The sequence below is a fragment of the Chanos chanos genome, chromosome 9, assembly GCF_902362185.1.
Source record: "Chanos chanos chromosome 9, fChaCha1.1, whole genome shotgun sequence".
In the NCBI taxonomy this organism is placed as follows: domain Eukaryota; kingdom Metazoa; phylum Chordata; class Actinopteri; order Gonorynchiformes; family Chanidae; genus Chanos; species Chanos chanos.
Genome location: NC_044503.1, coordinates 40,885,102 through 40,902,836, shown reverse-complemented (window position 1 = coordinate 40,902,836; position 17,735 = coordinate 40,885,102). Strand labels below are relative to the sequence as shown.

The following is a 17,735-nucleotide window of genomic DNA, read 5'->3' as shown; positions in this document are numbered from 1 at the left end:
AAGCAGGTCAGCATGGACCCAAACAGATTCCAAACACTCTTTAACTCAGTCAATACCCTGAACCCGTAACCAGGTGTACAGGGTTCTCCTGGCCCACACACACACGGCCAAGGCAGGACATACAAACCACCGTGTCTTCACACCAGGCAGAGGGACTACCTCCTCGCGCGGTGCAAGCCTGAAAAGTCTGTTAAAATGCCAACAGCTTCGCCCACCCACGGTGATCTGGAAGAGGAAGTGTGGCGGCCATCTTTCTTCCGCCTTGATCTGGACAGACTGGGCGGCCATCTTGGGTGAGTATGAAAAAGTGTAAACTTGTGTCTTCTGTTCTTTACTTGCCCGTTTGCTGGTCTTTTTCTTCCTCTGAGCTTTGAGGCTGTTGGCTTGAGGGGAGAGAAACATGAGAACACAAAACACTGTTAGCTTAAAAAAAAAAATGCTTTTGTGTTTTTTTTGCCATGGGTACGACTGCTGGGAGACCATGAAACTAGCATACGTCTATCGAATGGCCTGTCCGTCAGTGTCTTCCTGGGTTTAAAAACAAAACAAAACAAAAAAAATCGATCTAACCTGAGTTAGGACTGGGTTGTGCCTTTATGCTGTCACTGTGGTTGTCAAGGAAACACTGCACTAGCCGCCTGTTCTGATACGCTACGCTTTCTTCCCTAACACTGCTGATCAGTCAAGGCCCTTGCAGTGTGTGTGTGTGTGTGTGTGTGTGAGAGAGAGCGGAGCAGGAGTGTGGACTTTGACTTGGAAATCTACGTAGGCAGTCTCTGACAGTCAATCTGGTCATTCACTCTACAAGAGCGATAAGTGTGTAAGTCTCTGTTCTTTCTGGCTGTCACAGGCGTCACTTCTGTTTTATGAAGGGTGTGGGGTACAAGTCGTGTGTCTAGTCCCTTCACTAAAGGGGTCTGCGTCACTGGGCTCTGGGGGGGGGGGGGGGGGGGGGTCAGAGTGGGGGTCGCTGTTATGACATGGTAAGACTAGCGGAGGTGGCTTTGCAGTCGATCTTGCTACTGTCACCGGCCATAAATGTAACCCCCAGCCCGGAGAGGAACGCCAAGCATGTGTCTAAACAAGGCAAGGCCAGAGCAGACTGCACATACTCCACTGATACAGACGGCCTGAACCTGAGAGACAGACAGACAGACAGACAGACAGAGAGAGATGGAGAGAGAGAAAGGTTTTAGAAGAAACAAAGTAATAACTCCCACTTCATACGAAGCACTACAAACAAGTACAAACGAACCACTGCCTTATTAAAACAAAAACAAACAAACAAATAAAGGCACATGAAAGTGTCCTCACGATTTGACTATGGCCCTGAGTGCCTGTTTCCTCTCTCTGTCCAAAAACTTGTCGATGAGGTAGGCGGCCATGCGCGGTGCCCGGCTGTACAGCTGAAAGAAACGGTGGAAGTTGCCCAGGGCCCAGGCGGCGCGGAGCGCCAAGGCGTGTGACACACACTCGTCCTCACGCAGCGCGGGGGTCAGGTACACCAGCTCGGTCGTCAAGTCTGGCCCCAGGAACGAGGGAGAGAGGGAAAAGACAGAGTTAAAGTGTGAGTGAGAGAGAGAGAAAGAGAGACAGAAGAGAACTATCAGAGAGAGAGAGAGTGTGGTGGAGTACCTCCGGAGTTCTTGGTGAAGATGTAGTAGAGAAGCCTGTAGGCAGTGAATTCTCCCACGTTGGCTGAAGGACAGTCCTTATACAGGGCCTTCAGCTGTGTCTGACACTGGTTAAACTCCTCGTGGTCGCCCTGGAAGCGCACACACACACACACACACACACACACACACACACACACACACACACAAACAGTGAATCCCTAACCACGTATACTCACATCACTGAATCTACACACAGGATGAACACGCGGAAGGAGAGAACAGACAGAGCAAAGAAGAGAGAAAGAGAGAGAGAGAAAGAAAAAGAGAGAGGGGGGGGTAGACAGAGAGGGGGGGGGGGGGGGGAACGTACCTTCTCTAGAGCGATACGGGCATGGGTCTCATAAACCTCGACAGTGAAGTCTGTGCGGACTCCCTGGACCTGAGAGACACAGAGAGACAACCTTCAGACACCTCCAATACCACAGAACGCGTTCTACAGAGACAGACAGGGACGTAGAGCACGAGAGAGAGAGAGAGACTCACAGTGAGGTCCTGGCGAATGGATTTCATCTGTTCACAGGCGTACTGGTAATCCTGATTCGTTTTCCAGTGAGCCTTTACAGACAGCAGAGACTTACGCAACACCTGAAACAGAGACGTTCATTAAAAAGAGATTAAACACACTCATGTCAACACACCCATTAGACACACACACACCCATTCAAAACACACACACACACACACACACCCATCAGACACACACACACACCCACACACAGACACACACAGTCAGTTTGTAAAGTGGTATGGTGAAGAGGTTCTGTCTGTCTGTCTGTCTGTCTGTCTGCGAGGGGGCGCGTGGAAGAGGCACTCACGGGGACGGGTCGGACGGTGGAGGGGTCAGGGGCGCAGGTGAGGCGGAGGTAGTTTTTGGTGATGTCCTGACAGGTGCCGACGATGGGGCAGTCCTCCCAGCTCAGGGCCTCCTGGGTGCCGCTGGGCAGGTCCAGGGCGTTGATGTTCAGGACCAGCGGCTCCGCGCGCAGCTTGGTGTGAAACCGGGCCGCGCGGCTCTGTTTCTTCGCCTCCCGGTTCGGGTCGTGGAAGTCCAGGCCGGCGTTCCCGCCTTTCCGCTTCTTCCCCGCGCCGCCGCCCGCCTCCTCCAAGTTTCTGTGGGGAGGTGAGGTGGAGCTTAAACGATCCTGTTCTGTTACATCACTTAGCCCCGCCCACTCAGAGTGTCACAGCCGCTCAAACGACCACCCCATCTTTTAAAATAACATCATTTAAATCTTTAAGTCTTTAAATCTTTTAAACTAACAGGCACCTGCTCAGGACAAACACAGTGCTTGCTGAACGCTGTGTTAACAGAACAGTCAAAAAAAGAAAAAAAGAAAAGGTCAAACTGCTGCTCTGCCCTGCTGCGTCTGGATCTATGAGCCCGCGCTCGGTTCTGCTGACGTCACATGCGGTGAGTGTGTCGCCATAGCGACAGCACGCGGGTCACTCGTTTTACCTCTTTCCCCTGTTCGCTCTTCCTCCTCTTCCTCTTCCTCCTCGCTCGCCTCCTCCCCCGCGCCCTCGCTCCCTGTCGACCCCGCGGCCACGCCCGCCCTTCTGGTTACGCCGCGACACCTGGGGTCGGAGGTCGCTGGACATGCTGCTGTCAGACTGAGAGCCGGAGTCGCTGGGAAAGGGAGGAGGCGGAGCCAAGACATCAATCAAACTCAAAAAATTCCCATCCTCACCAATCATCATCGAGAGTTTCCACACCTCTCTCTCTCTCTCTACTGGCACTGCACAGATTCACTCTCTCTCATTTATTCACCCTCTTTCTCTCCCTCTCCCTCTCTGGGGAGATTTCATACGGTCCGTTATCTCTTAATTGATTAAACTTAAATTAATCTCTCGTTTAACTCACCTGCGCCTGTGTCTGCCCCGGTCCCTGTGCCTGTGGGGGGAGGGGCTTCGCGACGAGGAGCGGGAGGAGCTGGAGGACGGGCTCCTCTGAGAGAACACGTTTCTGTAGTTGCCGATCCTGGCCCCGCCCCTGCCTCTCGTGGCCCCGCCCCGTCCGACGGAGCTCTCCTGAGAACGCTGAGGGGGTACGGCCTCCCAACGCGACTGCTTCTGCCGCAGACTGAGACAGAGAGAGAGAGAGAGAGAGAGAGACAGAGAGAGAGAGAGAGACAGGGAGAGAGAGAGGGGGAGAGAGAGAGAGAGAGAGAGAGAGACAGGGAGGGAGAGAGGGAGAGAGAGAGAGAGAGAGAGAGATTAGGAAAGACTCTGTTTGGGACAGGGCCGAGGAGCAGGAGGGGAGAGCAGAGCCACAGCTGTGTGTGTTTTCTGGGCGCTGGGTCTTACTCTGGCAGGGGTTCTCTGGTCCAGTCGATGGTGTAGGCCGACCCGTCCTGCAGACGACACTGCAGCATGTCCTTCAGAACCTTCTCGGTCCGGTCCTTATCCTCCTCTGACTCACACGCCGTGAAACAGCGCTGAACATATTCCTTCATCGCCTGGGGCCAGTCCTGAGGCCTACACACACACACGCGCACACACACGCACACACACACACACATACAGACACACACAGAGGACAGAGTTTAGAGCATGCCACCGACCCAAGAACCGGACGCATTTTCTCACCTGTGTTTTCAGAATCTCACCGTGTCTGTGCGGCCCCTGCTGTCGTGGCGGTGGTAGCCATGGAAACCGAGGTGGCGGAGGTGGTCGCGGTGGCGGCGGCCACGCCCGGGGCAGGCTCGGTCGACGGGAAGTTCTGATTGGCCATGACGTAAGAGCGTTTTGGGAGGTTGAATTTGACTGTGCTTGTGCCGGGAGCCTCTGTGAGAGAGAGGAAGTGAAGTGTTTAAAAAAAAAAAAAAAAAAGAGATAATATTTTCAATGACAGAAGAAGATGGACTGGCTCACTGATTGTAGCTTGTTTACGAGAATGAAATCTGTAGTATTTGAATACCATCTACTATAAATTCACCATCAGAAAGCGATTACCAAAAGTTCAGCACAGTCTTTCTCTCTCTTACACACACATAGAAAAAAAAACCCCCTCTCTCTCTCTCACACACACACACACACACACACAACACAATCATTCTCTATTACTCGTCAAAAAAAACCCCTCTCTCTCTCTCTCACACACACACACACACACATATGAATCCCAGACTCACGTTTCATGCGATGCCATAGCTGTTGTCCACCTTTGTTGTTGTTGTTGTTGTTGATGGGGTTGTTGTTGTTGTTGGGTTTTTTGCTGAGGTCTCCGCGGCCCGCCCCGCCGTAAGGGCCCTGCTGCTGGTTCAGGGGCTGGGAGGCCTGGTACCCTTGCAGGGGCGGCTGGTACCCCTGCCCATACCCCGGCCTGCCCGGGGGATAGCCCCGCATCTGGGCGGAGTCACTGGGGGGGTAGGGGTGCACCCCGTTGGGGCTGTAGGGGGGCTGGGTCGGTGGAGGGGGGTACTGGGCATTGGGAGGGGGTGGGATGGGAGGGGGAGGTGGGGGCGGGGGCTGGTCGGATGAAGAGGGCGTGGTGGGGCTTTGGGGAGGGGGCTGGGGCGTGGCAGGGGGCTGCTGGGTGTTTGAGGGGTAACTAGAGGACTGGTCCTCCATCATAGACATGGCAGGGGGCTAAAGAGAGAGAGAGAAAGAGAGATTAGGAATGCGTGTCCCACAGTGCAGGGTAAGGGTGTTTACACTCAGAGGACTGGGGGGGGGGGGGGGGGTGCTGTTACCTGTCCTGTTGGGGTGGGGGGACTCTGATAGGCTCCGGGGACAGCATACTGGCCTGGAGGATATGCCCCACCATACTGCAAATAACCAAACACAAACATAACATTACAACCCAACGCCATACGGAACAGACTGTGTGTGTGTGTGTGTGTGAGTGTGTGAGCCAGTGGGCTGGTGTGTGTGCACCGGAGCGACAGAGAAGCAGTAGTTGTGGCACTTTGTGTGTGGGTCAGTACTGGTGCCACGGGGTAGTAGTACGGGTTGTGTGTGTGAGTGTGTGTGTGTGTGTGTGTGGGTCAGTACCGGTGCCATGGGGTAGTAGTATGGGGGGTGTGAGTGTGGGTCAGTACCGGTGCCATGGGGTAGTAGTATGGGGTGTGTGTGTGTGGGTCAGTACCGGTGCCATGGGGTAGTAGTACGGGGTGTGTGTGTCAGTACCGGTGCCATGGGGTAGTAGTACGGGTTGTGTGTGTGAGTGTGTGTGTGTGTGTGAGTGGGTCAGTACCGGTGCCATGGGGTAGTAGTATGGGGTGTGTGTGTGTGTGGGTCAGTACCGGTGCCATGGGGTAGTAGTACGGGTTGTATGGGTAAGTGTAGCCCGGGTACTGCTGCTGGTTCTGTTGGTACCACTGATAGTACTGCTGCTGCTGCTGCTGCTGCTGCATAGCTGAGGAGTCCGTTACCGAGGCCTGGTACTGACCCGCCTATCAAACAAACAGACAGACAAACAGACCAATCAGGGACTGGGCTTTTAACACTGCTTCACAAAACTGACCAATCACAGGCAGGACGATTACTACACAGTGTATAGGCCACCTCAGAGAACACCAGTATGTGGAGAATATACCAAACACACTTAAGAGGAAGGATAAACATACACAGAAAGGCAAAAATGCACAAAACATTTCACCACTCCTATAAAAAACGAAAAAGAATTCATTCTTTGTGATTCTGTTTATGACCACGTGCCGTTCCCCCCCCCCCCCCCCTCATACTGGAATAAGAGCAATGACAAGCACTGGAAAAACACCAGACCACAAAACAAAACAACAAAAACAAAAAAAAACAACAACAAAAAAAACCGATAACCGTTCCAAACATGTTATTCCTCATGCCAGTCGGGTCTTCCATCACTGCCCTGATCGACTCTACTCTGTTAGATTTCTGAAGGATTAAACGTCTGATGTGACCAGCACCAAGAGGAAGAGGAGGATTAAGCCAGCATGAGGCGTCAAGACTGTCGCTCTCATACCGAATGATCTCATTCACGTCACCACGGTAACCTGACCCCACACACCTGCACAAGACAAACAGTGTTCTACCTGACAACCCCCGCTAAATACACAGCACGCTTCAGCCTCACACACGGCCAGACATCTCTTCACACACACACACACACACACACACACACAGTGTTAAAGACTGTCGGGGCCTGCGCTGCCAGATGTGCTGATGAAAAGGAACACTCTCACATCACATTCTCTCTGTCATTGTTTTCCACATCAGGGCCCTGAGCCTGTTCTTCCACACGGCTGCTCTCTGGTGGAGTAACACACACACACGTCTGACCAGACAGTGCCAGGGGACTGTGGCTGAGGATGGAGAGTAGAGCCATAAACACAAGGCCTGAGGTTTTTTGGCCCTGACTGCCAAGAGTAAGACAAAGCTCTAAATAAACCTAACGATTTCAGCGTTGACAGCCGGACCGACTGGCCTCGTTCAGTTCATCAATCAGATCAATCAGTGCGGTCAATTCTGCCAGGTCTGTATCACACTCTCATTGATTCAGTCAATTCTGCCAGGTCTGTATCACACTCTCATTGATTCAGTCAATTCTGTCAGATCTGTATCACACTCTCATTGATTTAGTCAATTCTATCAGATCTGTATCACAATCACTGATTCGGTCAATTCTGTCAGGTCTGTGTCACATGTTGACTGATGCGGTCAATTCTGTCAGGTCTGTATCACACGTTGACTGATGCGGTCAGTTCTGTGTCACACTCTCATTGATGCGGTCAGTTCTGTCAGGTCCGTGTCACACGCTGACTGATGCGGTCAGTTCTGTCAGGTCTGTGTCACACGTTGACTGACGCGGTCAGTTCTGTCAGGTCTGTGTCACACGTTGACTGATGCGGTCAGTTCTGTGTCACACGTTGACTGATGCGGTCAGTTCTGTCAGGTCTGTGTCACACTCTCATTGATGCGGTCAGTTCTGTCAGGTCTGTGTCACACGTTGACTGCTGCGGTCAGTTCTGTGTCACACGCTGACTGATGTGGTCAGTTCTGTCAGGTCTGTGTCACACGTCGACTGATGCGGTCAGTTCTGTCAGGTCTGTGTCACACGTTGACTGATGCGATCAGTTCTGTGTCACACTCTCATTGATGCGGTCAGTTCTGTCAGGTCCGTGTCACACGCTGACTGATGCGGTCAGTTCTGTCAGGTCTGTGTCACACGTTGACTGACGCGGTCAGTTCTGTGTCACACGTTGACTGATGCGGTCAGTTCTGTCAGGTCTGTGTCACACTCTCATTGATGCGGTCAGTTCTGTCAGGTCTGTGTCACACTCTCATTGATGCGGTCAGTTCTGTCAGGTCTGTGTCACACGTTGACTGCTGCGGTCAGTTCTGTGTCACACGCTGACTGATGTGGTCAGTTCTGTCAGGTCTGTGTCACACGTCGACTGATGCGGTCAGTTCTGTCAGGTCTGTGTCACACGTCGACTGATGCGGTCAGTTCTGTCAGGTCTGTGTCACACGTCGACTGATGCGGTCAGTTCTGTCAGGTCTGTGTCACACGTTGACTGATGCGGTCAGTTCTGTCAGGTCTGTGTCACACGTTGACTGATGCGGTCAGTTCTGTGTCACACGTTGACTGATGCGGTCAGTTCTGTGTCACACGTTGACTGACGCGGTCAGTTCTGTGTCACACGTTGACTGATGCGGTCAGTTCTGTGTCACACGTTGACTGATGCGGTCAGGTCTGTGTCACACGTTGACTGATGCAGTCAGTTCTGTCAGGTCTGTGTCACACGTTGACTGATGCGGTCAGTTCTGTCAGGTCTGTGTCACACTCTCATTGATGCGGTCAGTTCTGTCAGTTCTGTGTCACACGTTGACTGATGCGGTCAGTTCTGTGTCACACGTTGACTGATGCGGTCAGGTCTGTGTCACACGTTGACTGATGCGGTCAGTTCTGTCAGGTCTGTGTCACACGTTGACTGATGCGGTCAGTTCTGTCAGGTCTGTGTGGGAGTGAATAGCGAGAGTCCCGCCTTGCCCGTCATTACAAACCTCCGATGCAGGTGTGTGTTGTGGGTCTGCTCTCACCTGTGTCGTGGTCCGGTTGTTCTGAGAACCTTTGGTGCTGCTCTGACTCTTACTGATGGAGGCCAGCGCCTGTCTAGCCTTCTCCCATTCCGGGTTCTCGTGGACCGGGGCCTCTGGACCAGAACTAGCTCCAGTGCCATATGGCCTGAGACAGAGAGAGTCAGTGTCAGTCAATAACGAATCAGGACATAGGACATGCTTTAAGTACTCTTGTACTATGTGTGATTCTGTCCAGCTACAGGTCTGTTGCATCTTATCTGACCACATAACCCCATCACCTAACTTTACCAACACACAGTACTGCCACTGAGGCTGATTCAGCTGTAGCTAAATTTCAGCTGCAACACACAGTATAAAACTCAGGCCAAACTGAGCCCGTCACAGGCCGCGTTTTCGGATGGGCTCGCGCTCGCAAACAAGCTGCACTTTAAACAGCAGTGACCCTGTGACAGGGACGCTGCTGCATTGACCCCGATGCATCGCTACCCACGGAAAAAGGGGTGACTGTCTCTCAATGGGGAAAAAAAGAATGACGTAAATTAAGGCAAAACCAGAGTAGAGTTCCAGCCCTCCGAATGTGTTACGGTTATAAACGCGTCAGGTGATACATTAGCCAAAACATCCGAGTGGTCATACTTCATTTACAGACGGACCAACAGTGTGGCCGTTCCACTGAAAATCTCTACATAAATTAAATTATGCCCCAACAATTCCCCGTCGAATTTCAACCCAATTACTCCATGCTGACCAGGGAAGATGTTTCTAGCTCCTATAAGTACTACAAATCAAACTTTTCCAACGGAATTCTTTCTCCAAAGTCAACGAACCCTTTAGGCTGCTCCAAATGTCGTTTTTATGCTAGGCCATATAACTTCACCATCGATAAATCAAAAACTTTACCAAGAGAGAAAGGCTTAGTGGCCAGTGAACTAACAGGTCGACCACTATGCGCAACATCGTCAAATAAGACATCAAATCGTGTCACTGAAATACGAATCCTCCCTCTGATTAACGATGACAGATTACAGCGGCGGAAACGCAAAGGTTTACTTTGAGTATCTGGATAAAATCAACCCCCAACGCGCTCTCTAGCCCGGTTCGAGGCTAAAACCGGAAGTAAGCGCATTCTGATAGTCTGTGCTAACTAACCTAGCCAACAGCTAATCTGGGTAACTGTTAGCGTCTAACGTTTGTTACGCTGATTTATCACCTATTTTAATAATGCCATATAATGTCACAAAGGCAAAACGTTCATTAATAATCCCTGACTAAATGTGGAATTGTCATTACCATCCAATACGCTGTGCTGACGTCGATTTTTACGCCTAAAATTCTTACCAATTTGCAGAGGCAGTTTGTTGGGCCGTGTTCGCCGCCATTTTGCAAAGCTAATTTAGCAGATTCGTTAGCCAGGTAAGCTAACCCTTAGCCAGCTAACGTTAGCTCAGTTTGTTGATTCTTTTTAGTGACGACCCCAAAAAGAAAGAATAAAGGGTTCGACAAAGATTACTCGCGTCCTTGAATCTTCGATGAGTTTTTTTACTGTTCCGGAAGGTCCTACAGATTATTCTGTTGACAGTGCAATCTTTTAAACAATCTTTACGGCAGCGACGAAACTGTCGCCATATCTACCGAGTCGATGCTCAGAATGTCAACACCTCAGACAAAATGGCTGCTAGATGTCACGCCCTAATCTCTGTCGGTGCTCTCTGATTGGAGGAGAGAATGTTCGGGCTTTCGCATTGGATAATAGAACATTGTCTCATTCCAGCGCAGAATATTCTGACTGGGACGGGCAAAATCTCACCTATAAATAACGCTTAGTCTGGCGATCGAACTGTTTTCTGACCCGTTTCATTTGGACGGCTGTAGTCCAAAGAGTGTCAAGGAGAATCGCTGAGCCAAATCACAAATATTTATCTGATAAGAGGACACCAAAGCTCCACCAGTTTGTTTCGTGAATGTGCATCTCTTTAGATATTATGATTTTCATTAAAGAATTTTTTGGAAGTTGGCTGTACATAAAGTATCATTCCAGTTGGACGCTCACGCAAGATCGTTGGAATCAGTTCATAAAATGGTCATCGACCCAGAGTTAAAAGTGTGAATCTGAAAATAGCGCCCTCCTCTGTCCGGTTAACATTTCTTTCACATTCATCCACTACATGGACGCAACGTAGAAATGTAACTTGTTTTACAGTCTAAATTTTCGGGTGAATATGGTAAAACAGTTCAAATTCAACAGCTGTGAGACAGTAGATAGCGAATAAATTTAAAATTAAACTTAAAAAAAAAACCTCACCACCAATTAATGTTAGCTAACAGTTGCTTGGCTGGCAGTTTGTTTTGAGAACTGGCCAAAAAAAAAAGAGTATTCAAGCACTTAATCTTTTCATATCCTTCTTTAATGAAATGCATCTGAACTGGATTCAGCTTCTCTGACATTAGGTCGTCTTAATTGTGGTTTGTGCTGGGCTGGTACAGAGGGAAAGTCAATGGAGGACACAGACTTTGGTAAAAGGGTCAAAATTATTTAACTATTTGTTTAAAATCATATGTTCACAATGCTATTGCGCTGTAATATAGATATATACACACGTTATCTGTCTGTCTGTCTGTCTATCTATCTATTGCTATAACCTGAAAAGTTTCTTCATCTGCCTGTAGTCTGTCTGTGGTATTCAGCTGTGGATTCCTTCTCATGCTCTGGTGTTTCGCACCATATGCCCTGCCTGCTGAGAGGTTTACACACACACACACACACACACACACACACACGTGTTCCATACGTTGGTGCCCCCCTCTTCTTCTTCCTCCTTTTTCCCTCTCTCTCTCCTTTCTCTCCCTCTGTTTCCTGTGCAGTCTCCCAGCAGCTGCGCTTCCAGGATGTATGGTTTAACTCAGACTCCAGTCCTTGAGTTTAGCACACACTGTCCTTATCAACTCTCTCACACACACACACAAACGCGCGCGCACACACCCACACACACACACCCACACACAGAGAGAGTACACTTAAAACACTTAATTACTTAAGAACTGAACTATAATGACGTGTGTGAGTGCGTGTGAAAGAAAGAGGCAGGGAGAGAGAGAGAGAGAAAGAGAGAGAGAGAGAGAGAGAGAGAGAGAGAGATGTTGAGCGGTCACATTTTTCAGCTGTGTGGTGATGTTTACATCTTGTTCTCCTCTAATGATCCTCATCCCTCTGTTCTCTCTCTCACACACACACACACACACACACACACACACGCACACACAGACTTTCAGCCTGATGTCACCTAAGCCTATACTGGGCCACTTGTGTTAAAACCTGATAAAAAAAAACAAAGTTGTTTGTCCTTAGAGCCTCTAAAAACTCACATTCCCACGCAGAAACCTCACAGCTTTAGTTTGTGTGACTTGGATGCGCTTTTCCCTCTCTGGTCCACTGATCCCTTTTTCCGGAAACCTCTTTGAGTCATTGTGTGTGCGTGATCTCAGATTCCCAGTGACACACTTCCAGCCTTTGACCATTGTGTCCCAGTCACCATGGTTACGGGTGAGTCAGGCCCGAGTGATGTCACCCGCAATATTAAAGTTTGCCTCATTCCTGTAATTGTTATTAAAATTAATTGGAGGTCGTGGTCGAACAAGAAGTCTCTTAACAAAGCAAGTTTACAAAAAGATTAAAAGTTTACCATTCTTCCTGGTTTGTAAACAAAGCATTTATCCACTTATAACAAATTTAATTTACATTACATTAATAATGTAAATTAAATCATTATAAGCACAATATACATTCAAATACAGTTTAACGTATGTTAGCCAGCTCTTCTCGAAAGCTCCAGTTGTAACCTCAAATTTCAGTGGATTCCGTCAGTTTTCGCCTCAGATTGCTAGGATTCAGTTCAAGAAACTGAGCAGTTTTATTTGTATATTTCTTAAAATACAAAACTAAGTCTATTGGTCGAGCCCTGCGGCCGTGTGGACTATGGGGAGTTTTGGTAGGCAGAGCTGTTATGAGGGAAATGCAGACAGACGGGATTCCAAGCAGAGTGCGCAGTTTACCGGCACTGTTCTGGGCGTGCGCCCCACGCAGCACTGCGACACCGCGACTGGGTTGCGCAGGTATCAGACGGGAAATACAGAGCTAAACAAAACGAAAAAGACAGAGACAGAAAACAATACGCCCAGCCTTTCTTGGTGACAGTATACCAGAGAGAGAGAGAGAAAAGAGGGAGGAGGGGGAGAGAGAAGGGGGTAGGGGGGGGGGGGGGGCATGTGGGTTGTCTGTTTTAAGAGTATTTTCTGAAAAAGCTGTAAAAAAAAAAAAATGAGAAGAACTTCCTAAAATACTTCTCTCTACCCTCAGAGTCCCCCCTCCTGTGTCCCTCAGCCCGCCGTAAACACTCCCCAAACACGGGACGCGTCACTTCCTTGCCCATCCCAATGGGAGAAAAAACACTCGAAAGAAGAGTAGGACGCTGGGAAAGGGCGAGGGGAAGAAAAGAAGGAATAGTGGAGGTAGGAAGGGAAGCCAGATGAAAAAAAGAGGAACCGATAAGAGAGAGGAAGTTAATAACGAGCACACCTAAGTAAGTTTATTTATTTATTTATTTTATTTCACCCGGGGAAAACTCTCTCTTTTTTTCATTTTCCTTAAAAGCGTTCCAATCTGTGAAGTGGTCCGAAGTTTTTTTTTTTCCTCTCTCTCTCTCTCTCTCTCTCTCTCTCTCTCTCTCTCTCCCTTCCACTCTGTCGTCCTATAACCCACTTTTAGACTCCCTCTCGCTTTCCTGCTTGATTTCTCTCTCGTTTTTCTCCATGGCTGTTGGACTGGGTGTATCATCGCTTTTAGGGGGGCTCCAACTTGCAGGCATGAGCTGGAATGTTGCCGGATATGGGGGAGGGAACTTTGGGGAAAGTGGGCTCGCTTTCGCCCAGGTCAAAGAGCGCAAGTCGGATTTCAAACTACGATATGTACTTTCTGATATTGTTAAGACCTGGATTACAAACTACTATAATGAAATAACATGACCGCGTTTCGAAATCTACTTTTACAATGACTCGGAATCAATGAGAACTGACGACAGACATAGGGTTTATTTTCTCCAGCTGTTCACTGGTGTCCATTCGTCATTCAGGTAACAACGTTTTGTTGTTGTTGTTGTTGTCATAATTTTTTTTGTTTGATGTTTACGCACAGCCTTAAAAAGCTGATTAACTAATTCATTTAGTTGAGCTCAACTTTTGTTAAAGTTTAACTGAACTTATGAGACTACATAGACTTGATCATTCCCCACCGACGTAACCGCAAATCGTAACCGCACTCTCGCTTATTTACCGCGATAGACCCTCGCTATTCCTTATTTAGTTATACGGGGCGTTTAATTGAATTACGCTGGTGTAATTTAGTGTACCCTGTCTTAATATACGTTTAAAAAAAAACGTGTCGCACATGTTCTGTGTAGCCCTCTTCGCTCGAGCCTTCGGGAAGAAACTCAAAAATATGTGCTTGCGTTGCACGCGTGCGTCTCTGCAAGCAAGTCTGAGCAGGGCCAAAGGAGTCGTAATGCCAAAAGACTCGTTTTCTCTGTCTTTCTCACAGTCACATACACAAACTCTTGCGTAACTCCTGAAACGCGTGTGAGGGAGAGTGGTTATGTCCACCCCCAGTTTTTTTTTTTTCCTGTTCTGACTGAAGTATCGTAAGCGACCGAATAACAGGCAGTGATGGCAGTGAACGTAGACCCTCGCCCCGCTTTCTGACGAAAATGAGTTAGAATATCAGTTTTCTGTTATCAGCGGTGAATGCGGGGCAGATGGCTGTTGATCTGATTTAAGCAAGGCCAAGCTGGAGAGACAGACAGACAGAGAGAGAGGGAGAGGGTGGGGGGGGGGGGGGGGTGGTGGTGACAGAATTCTGTCACAAAGGGAATGACGTGAATGGCCACAAAGGTGACAATGGTAATTCAGTTATCAGCTGTAGATTAGACTCTCTCTCTGATTTCTCTCCCTCTGTCAGTCTTGCTGTCTGAGATGGCATTCGTTCTGTCGCTGAGTGGGAGCTTGTAGGATTATCATTTACATTTTGAAAAAAATGGAAGAATGAAGTATCCAGATGCTGCTTTGGGTAAAAGAGTCTGCTAAGCGAATACATGTGATGAATACATGTAAATGTGGAATACAGTCCTCACACTTTCACTCACTCATTCACTCACTCATTCACACACATATACACACACACACACACACACACACACACACACACACACACACATTTGACAGTGGAGACTGAGTTTCTGCTCTGTGTTTCAGTCATGCCTCACTCATTCACTCACACACACACACACACATACACACACACACACACACACACACACACACATTTGACAGTTGAGATTGAGTGTCTGCTCTGTGTTTCAGTCATGCCTCACACTTTCACTCACTCATTCACTCACACACACACACACACACACACACACACACACACAGATTGAGATTGAGTTTCTGCTCTGTGTTTCAGTCATGCCTCACTCATTCACACACACACACACACACACACACACACAGATTGAGATTGAGTGTCTGCTCTGTGTTTCAGTCATGCCTCACACTTTCACTCACACACACACACACACACACACACACACACACACACACACACACACAGATTGAGATTGAGTGTCTGCTCTGTGTTTCAGTCATGCCTCACACTTTCACTCACTCACTCATTCACACACACACACACACACACACACACACACACACACACACACACACACACACATTTGACAGTTGAGATTGAGTGTCTGCTCTGTGTTTCAGTCATGCCTCACTCATTCACTCACACACACACACACACACACACACACACACACACACACACACACACATTGAGATTGAGTGTCTGCTCTGTGTTTCAGTCATGCCTCACACACACACACACACAGATTGAGATTGAGTGTCTGCTCTGTGTTTCAGTCATGCCTCTCCATAAATCTTCCCGAGCGTCCCGTCTGGACCCCACCATGATCTCTGCTCCGCTGGGCGACTTCCGCCACACCATGCACATCGGACGGGGCGGAGACGCTTTCGGGGACACCTCTTTCCTTTCCAAACACGGCCCCGCCTCCCCCGCGTCAGTCGACTCGATCTCCGCGGCCCTGACGCCCACGGGGCAGGAGACGGCGCAGAACCACGGCTCGACAACGGACGTCGGCGGAAACTGCGTCGACAAAAACGACGCGACCCCCTCGAGCGAACTGCAGCACTCCGAGTCGGTCTCCTCGTTCGACCTGGACCTGGACCTGGGCCCGTCCATACTGGGAGATGTACTGGGAGTGATGGACGGACTGGGACTGGACTCCAAGTGGAAGGACGGGGAGGAAGATGTGTTTACTCTGAGCAGGAACGCGGAGGATGAAGTGAATGTGGCGAAAGAGTGGAATGAGAGGAAGCCAGAGAGCGTGAGTAGAGCAGAGGAGGAGAAGCAGAGGGGAGCAACGGAGGAGCCGCCGCACGATTCCAACGGCAGCGTGAAATCCAAAGGCCTCCGCCCGAAAGTCCGCTTCAGCGAGAAACGGGACGAGATCATTGGGCGGCAAGACGAGGTCGTCGCGGAGGGGTCAGAGGTCGAGGGCGAAGAGGACGTGTGCGTAAGCCCGTGCACGGAGGGGCGGGATCACAGCGAGGGGCCCCTGCATGGCAAAACGCAGCAAGAGTCAGAACCAGCCAATCACAGAGCAGAATCGAGCCCAAGTCCCGCCTCCTCGCTAAGCTCAGAATACGAGGGAGTGTCGCCGTTGGACAGGAGGAGAGCGGAGCAGCGTCTGTCAGAGACAGATTCAGAGGAAGAGGAAGGTGTTGAAGGTCAGCGAGGTTACACGTTTGAGGATGAATTTGATGATGAGATCGGCCTATAGGGTGGCAGCATTTGTGTCACGTGGACAAATCAGAAGAGTCTGGTCTCTTTTTGGGGCAACCAATCCGTGCACAGAGTACTTTTAATCTTTTTTTTTTTATAAAATGTATTTACACACAAAAGGGAGATTTAACCAAAGCTGAGATAAAAAAAAAATCTATCCACTAAACCAAATTCTAACTGGACTGTTTTTTTTGTTTTGTTTTTTTAATTTACTTGTATTCATTGTAACAAAATGTTTATGGTGAATTTCTGATGTTCAGTCTTGGATCCTCAATCAATGACATTGACTACACAGGAATCACAAGCTACATGTAAAGCCTTTATTTAAGTTTTTAAAAACACTTTTGAATGATATTTTAGTCAGGTCAAAATCTGGGAGACTAAAAATGTAAGGTCCAAACAAAACTACATCTCAGATCTCTTGCAAACATAGAAGCTTTCGCTGCTAGTTTCGGTTCAAAGGTATGTGTTGGCGGCACCCTGACTGTTTACTCAGCCAACTGGAAACGTAATTATCAATGTTGATTTAATTCATGTGGAAATTGCTGCAGTTAAAAAAAAACGCAATAGTAACGTTTTAGAATAGCATTACGATTATCAAGTTGGGGGAAAAGAAACGTTACGTCACGTAATGTAACTGACTTACTACTCACGTATAGTGTAATGTATAGACCTACTTACTGTGGTTTAATGGGAGAACTTATTTTATCTCCTCTTTTGTCGGTTTGTTTTTGGAAGACTGAGATGGAGTCAGTTTCAGGTGACCTGTGTGCTTCGGTGGCAGGAATACTTACTCATTCACGCAATGCTGGAACGCTTCGAATTCTCTCTGCAAAACTATAATTTACGCGTCCAAACCAGCCTTTAAAAGTCATTCGGAAGATATGCAGATAGACTTCCATTTCGACATTTTCCACTGCGAAAAGGACATAAATACCTAGCGCAAATTCCAGACGAGACACTCTCTTCAGAAAACATACTTTAAAAAAAGAAAAGAAAAGAAAAAAAAAAACTGTGAACGATTGTAGAAGAAAACATTCCTGTTGATTCTGATGGTAACGTTTTGGACCAAACCACTGGACTAAAAACCATCCCTCACGCGGGATTATAAAGCATGTAATATGTTCAGC

At 48.7% G+C, this 17,735-nt stretch overlaps 2 protein-coding genes across 3 annotated transcripts; one reads left to right on the top strand and one right to left on the bottom strand.

Moving 5' to 3' along the window:
* Positions 1-940: 940 nt before the first annotated feature.
* leng8 (leukocyte receptor cluster (LRC) member 8) lies at positions 941-10,336 on the bottom strand. Its single transcript, XM_030784377.1, has 15 exons — positions 10,035-10,336; positions 8,697-8,841; positions 5,921-6,070; positions 5,369-5,443; positions 4,808-5,264; positions 4,283-4,460; positions 3,981-4,151; positions 3,538-3,756; positions 3,133-3,303; positions 2,492-2,786; positions 2,160-2,261; positions 1,987-2,055; positions 1,636-1,765; positions 1,315-1,522; positions 941-1,136 (listed from the first exon to the last, which is right to left on the bottom strand). The coding sequence occupies exons 1-15, from the start codon at positions 10,073-10,075 to the stop codon at positions 974-976; spliced, it is 2,574 nt and encodes an 857-aa protein (XP_030640237.1). The 5' UTR covers positions 10,076-10,336; the 3' UTR covers positions 941-973.
* A 2,843-nt stretch (positions 10,337-13,179) lies between these two features.
* Positions 13,180-16,709, top strand: cdc42ep5 (CDC42 effector protein (Rho GTPase binding) 5). 2 transcript variants are annotated; one of them, XM_030784397.1, is made up of 2 exons: positions 13,180-13,273; positions 15,663-16,709. In XM_030784397.1, exon 2 carries the CDS (start codon positions 15,665-15,667, stop codon positions 16,601-16,603), a length of 939 nt encoding a protein of 312 aa, XP_030640257.1. In that variant the 5' UTR covers positions 13,180-13,273; positions 15,663-15,664; the 3' UTR covers positions 16,604-16,709. The 2 variants fall into 2 exon arrangements, with proteins under 2 accessions (XP_030640257.1, XP_030640258.1); XM_030784398.1 differs by lacking the exon at positions 13,180-13,273 and adding an exon at positions 13,645-13,822.
* The last annotated feature ends 1,026 nt before the right edge of the window (positions 16,710-17,735 follow it).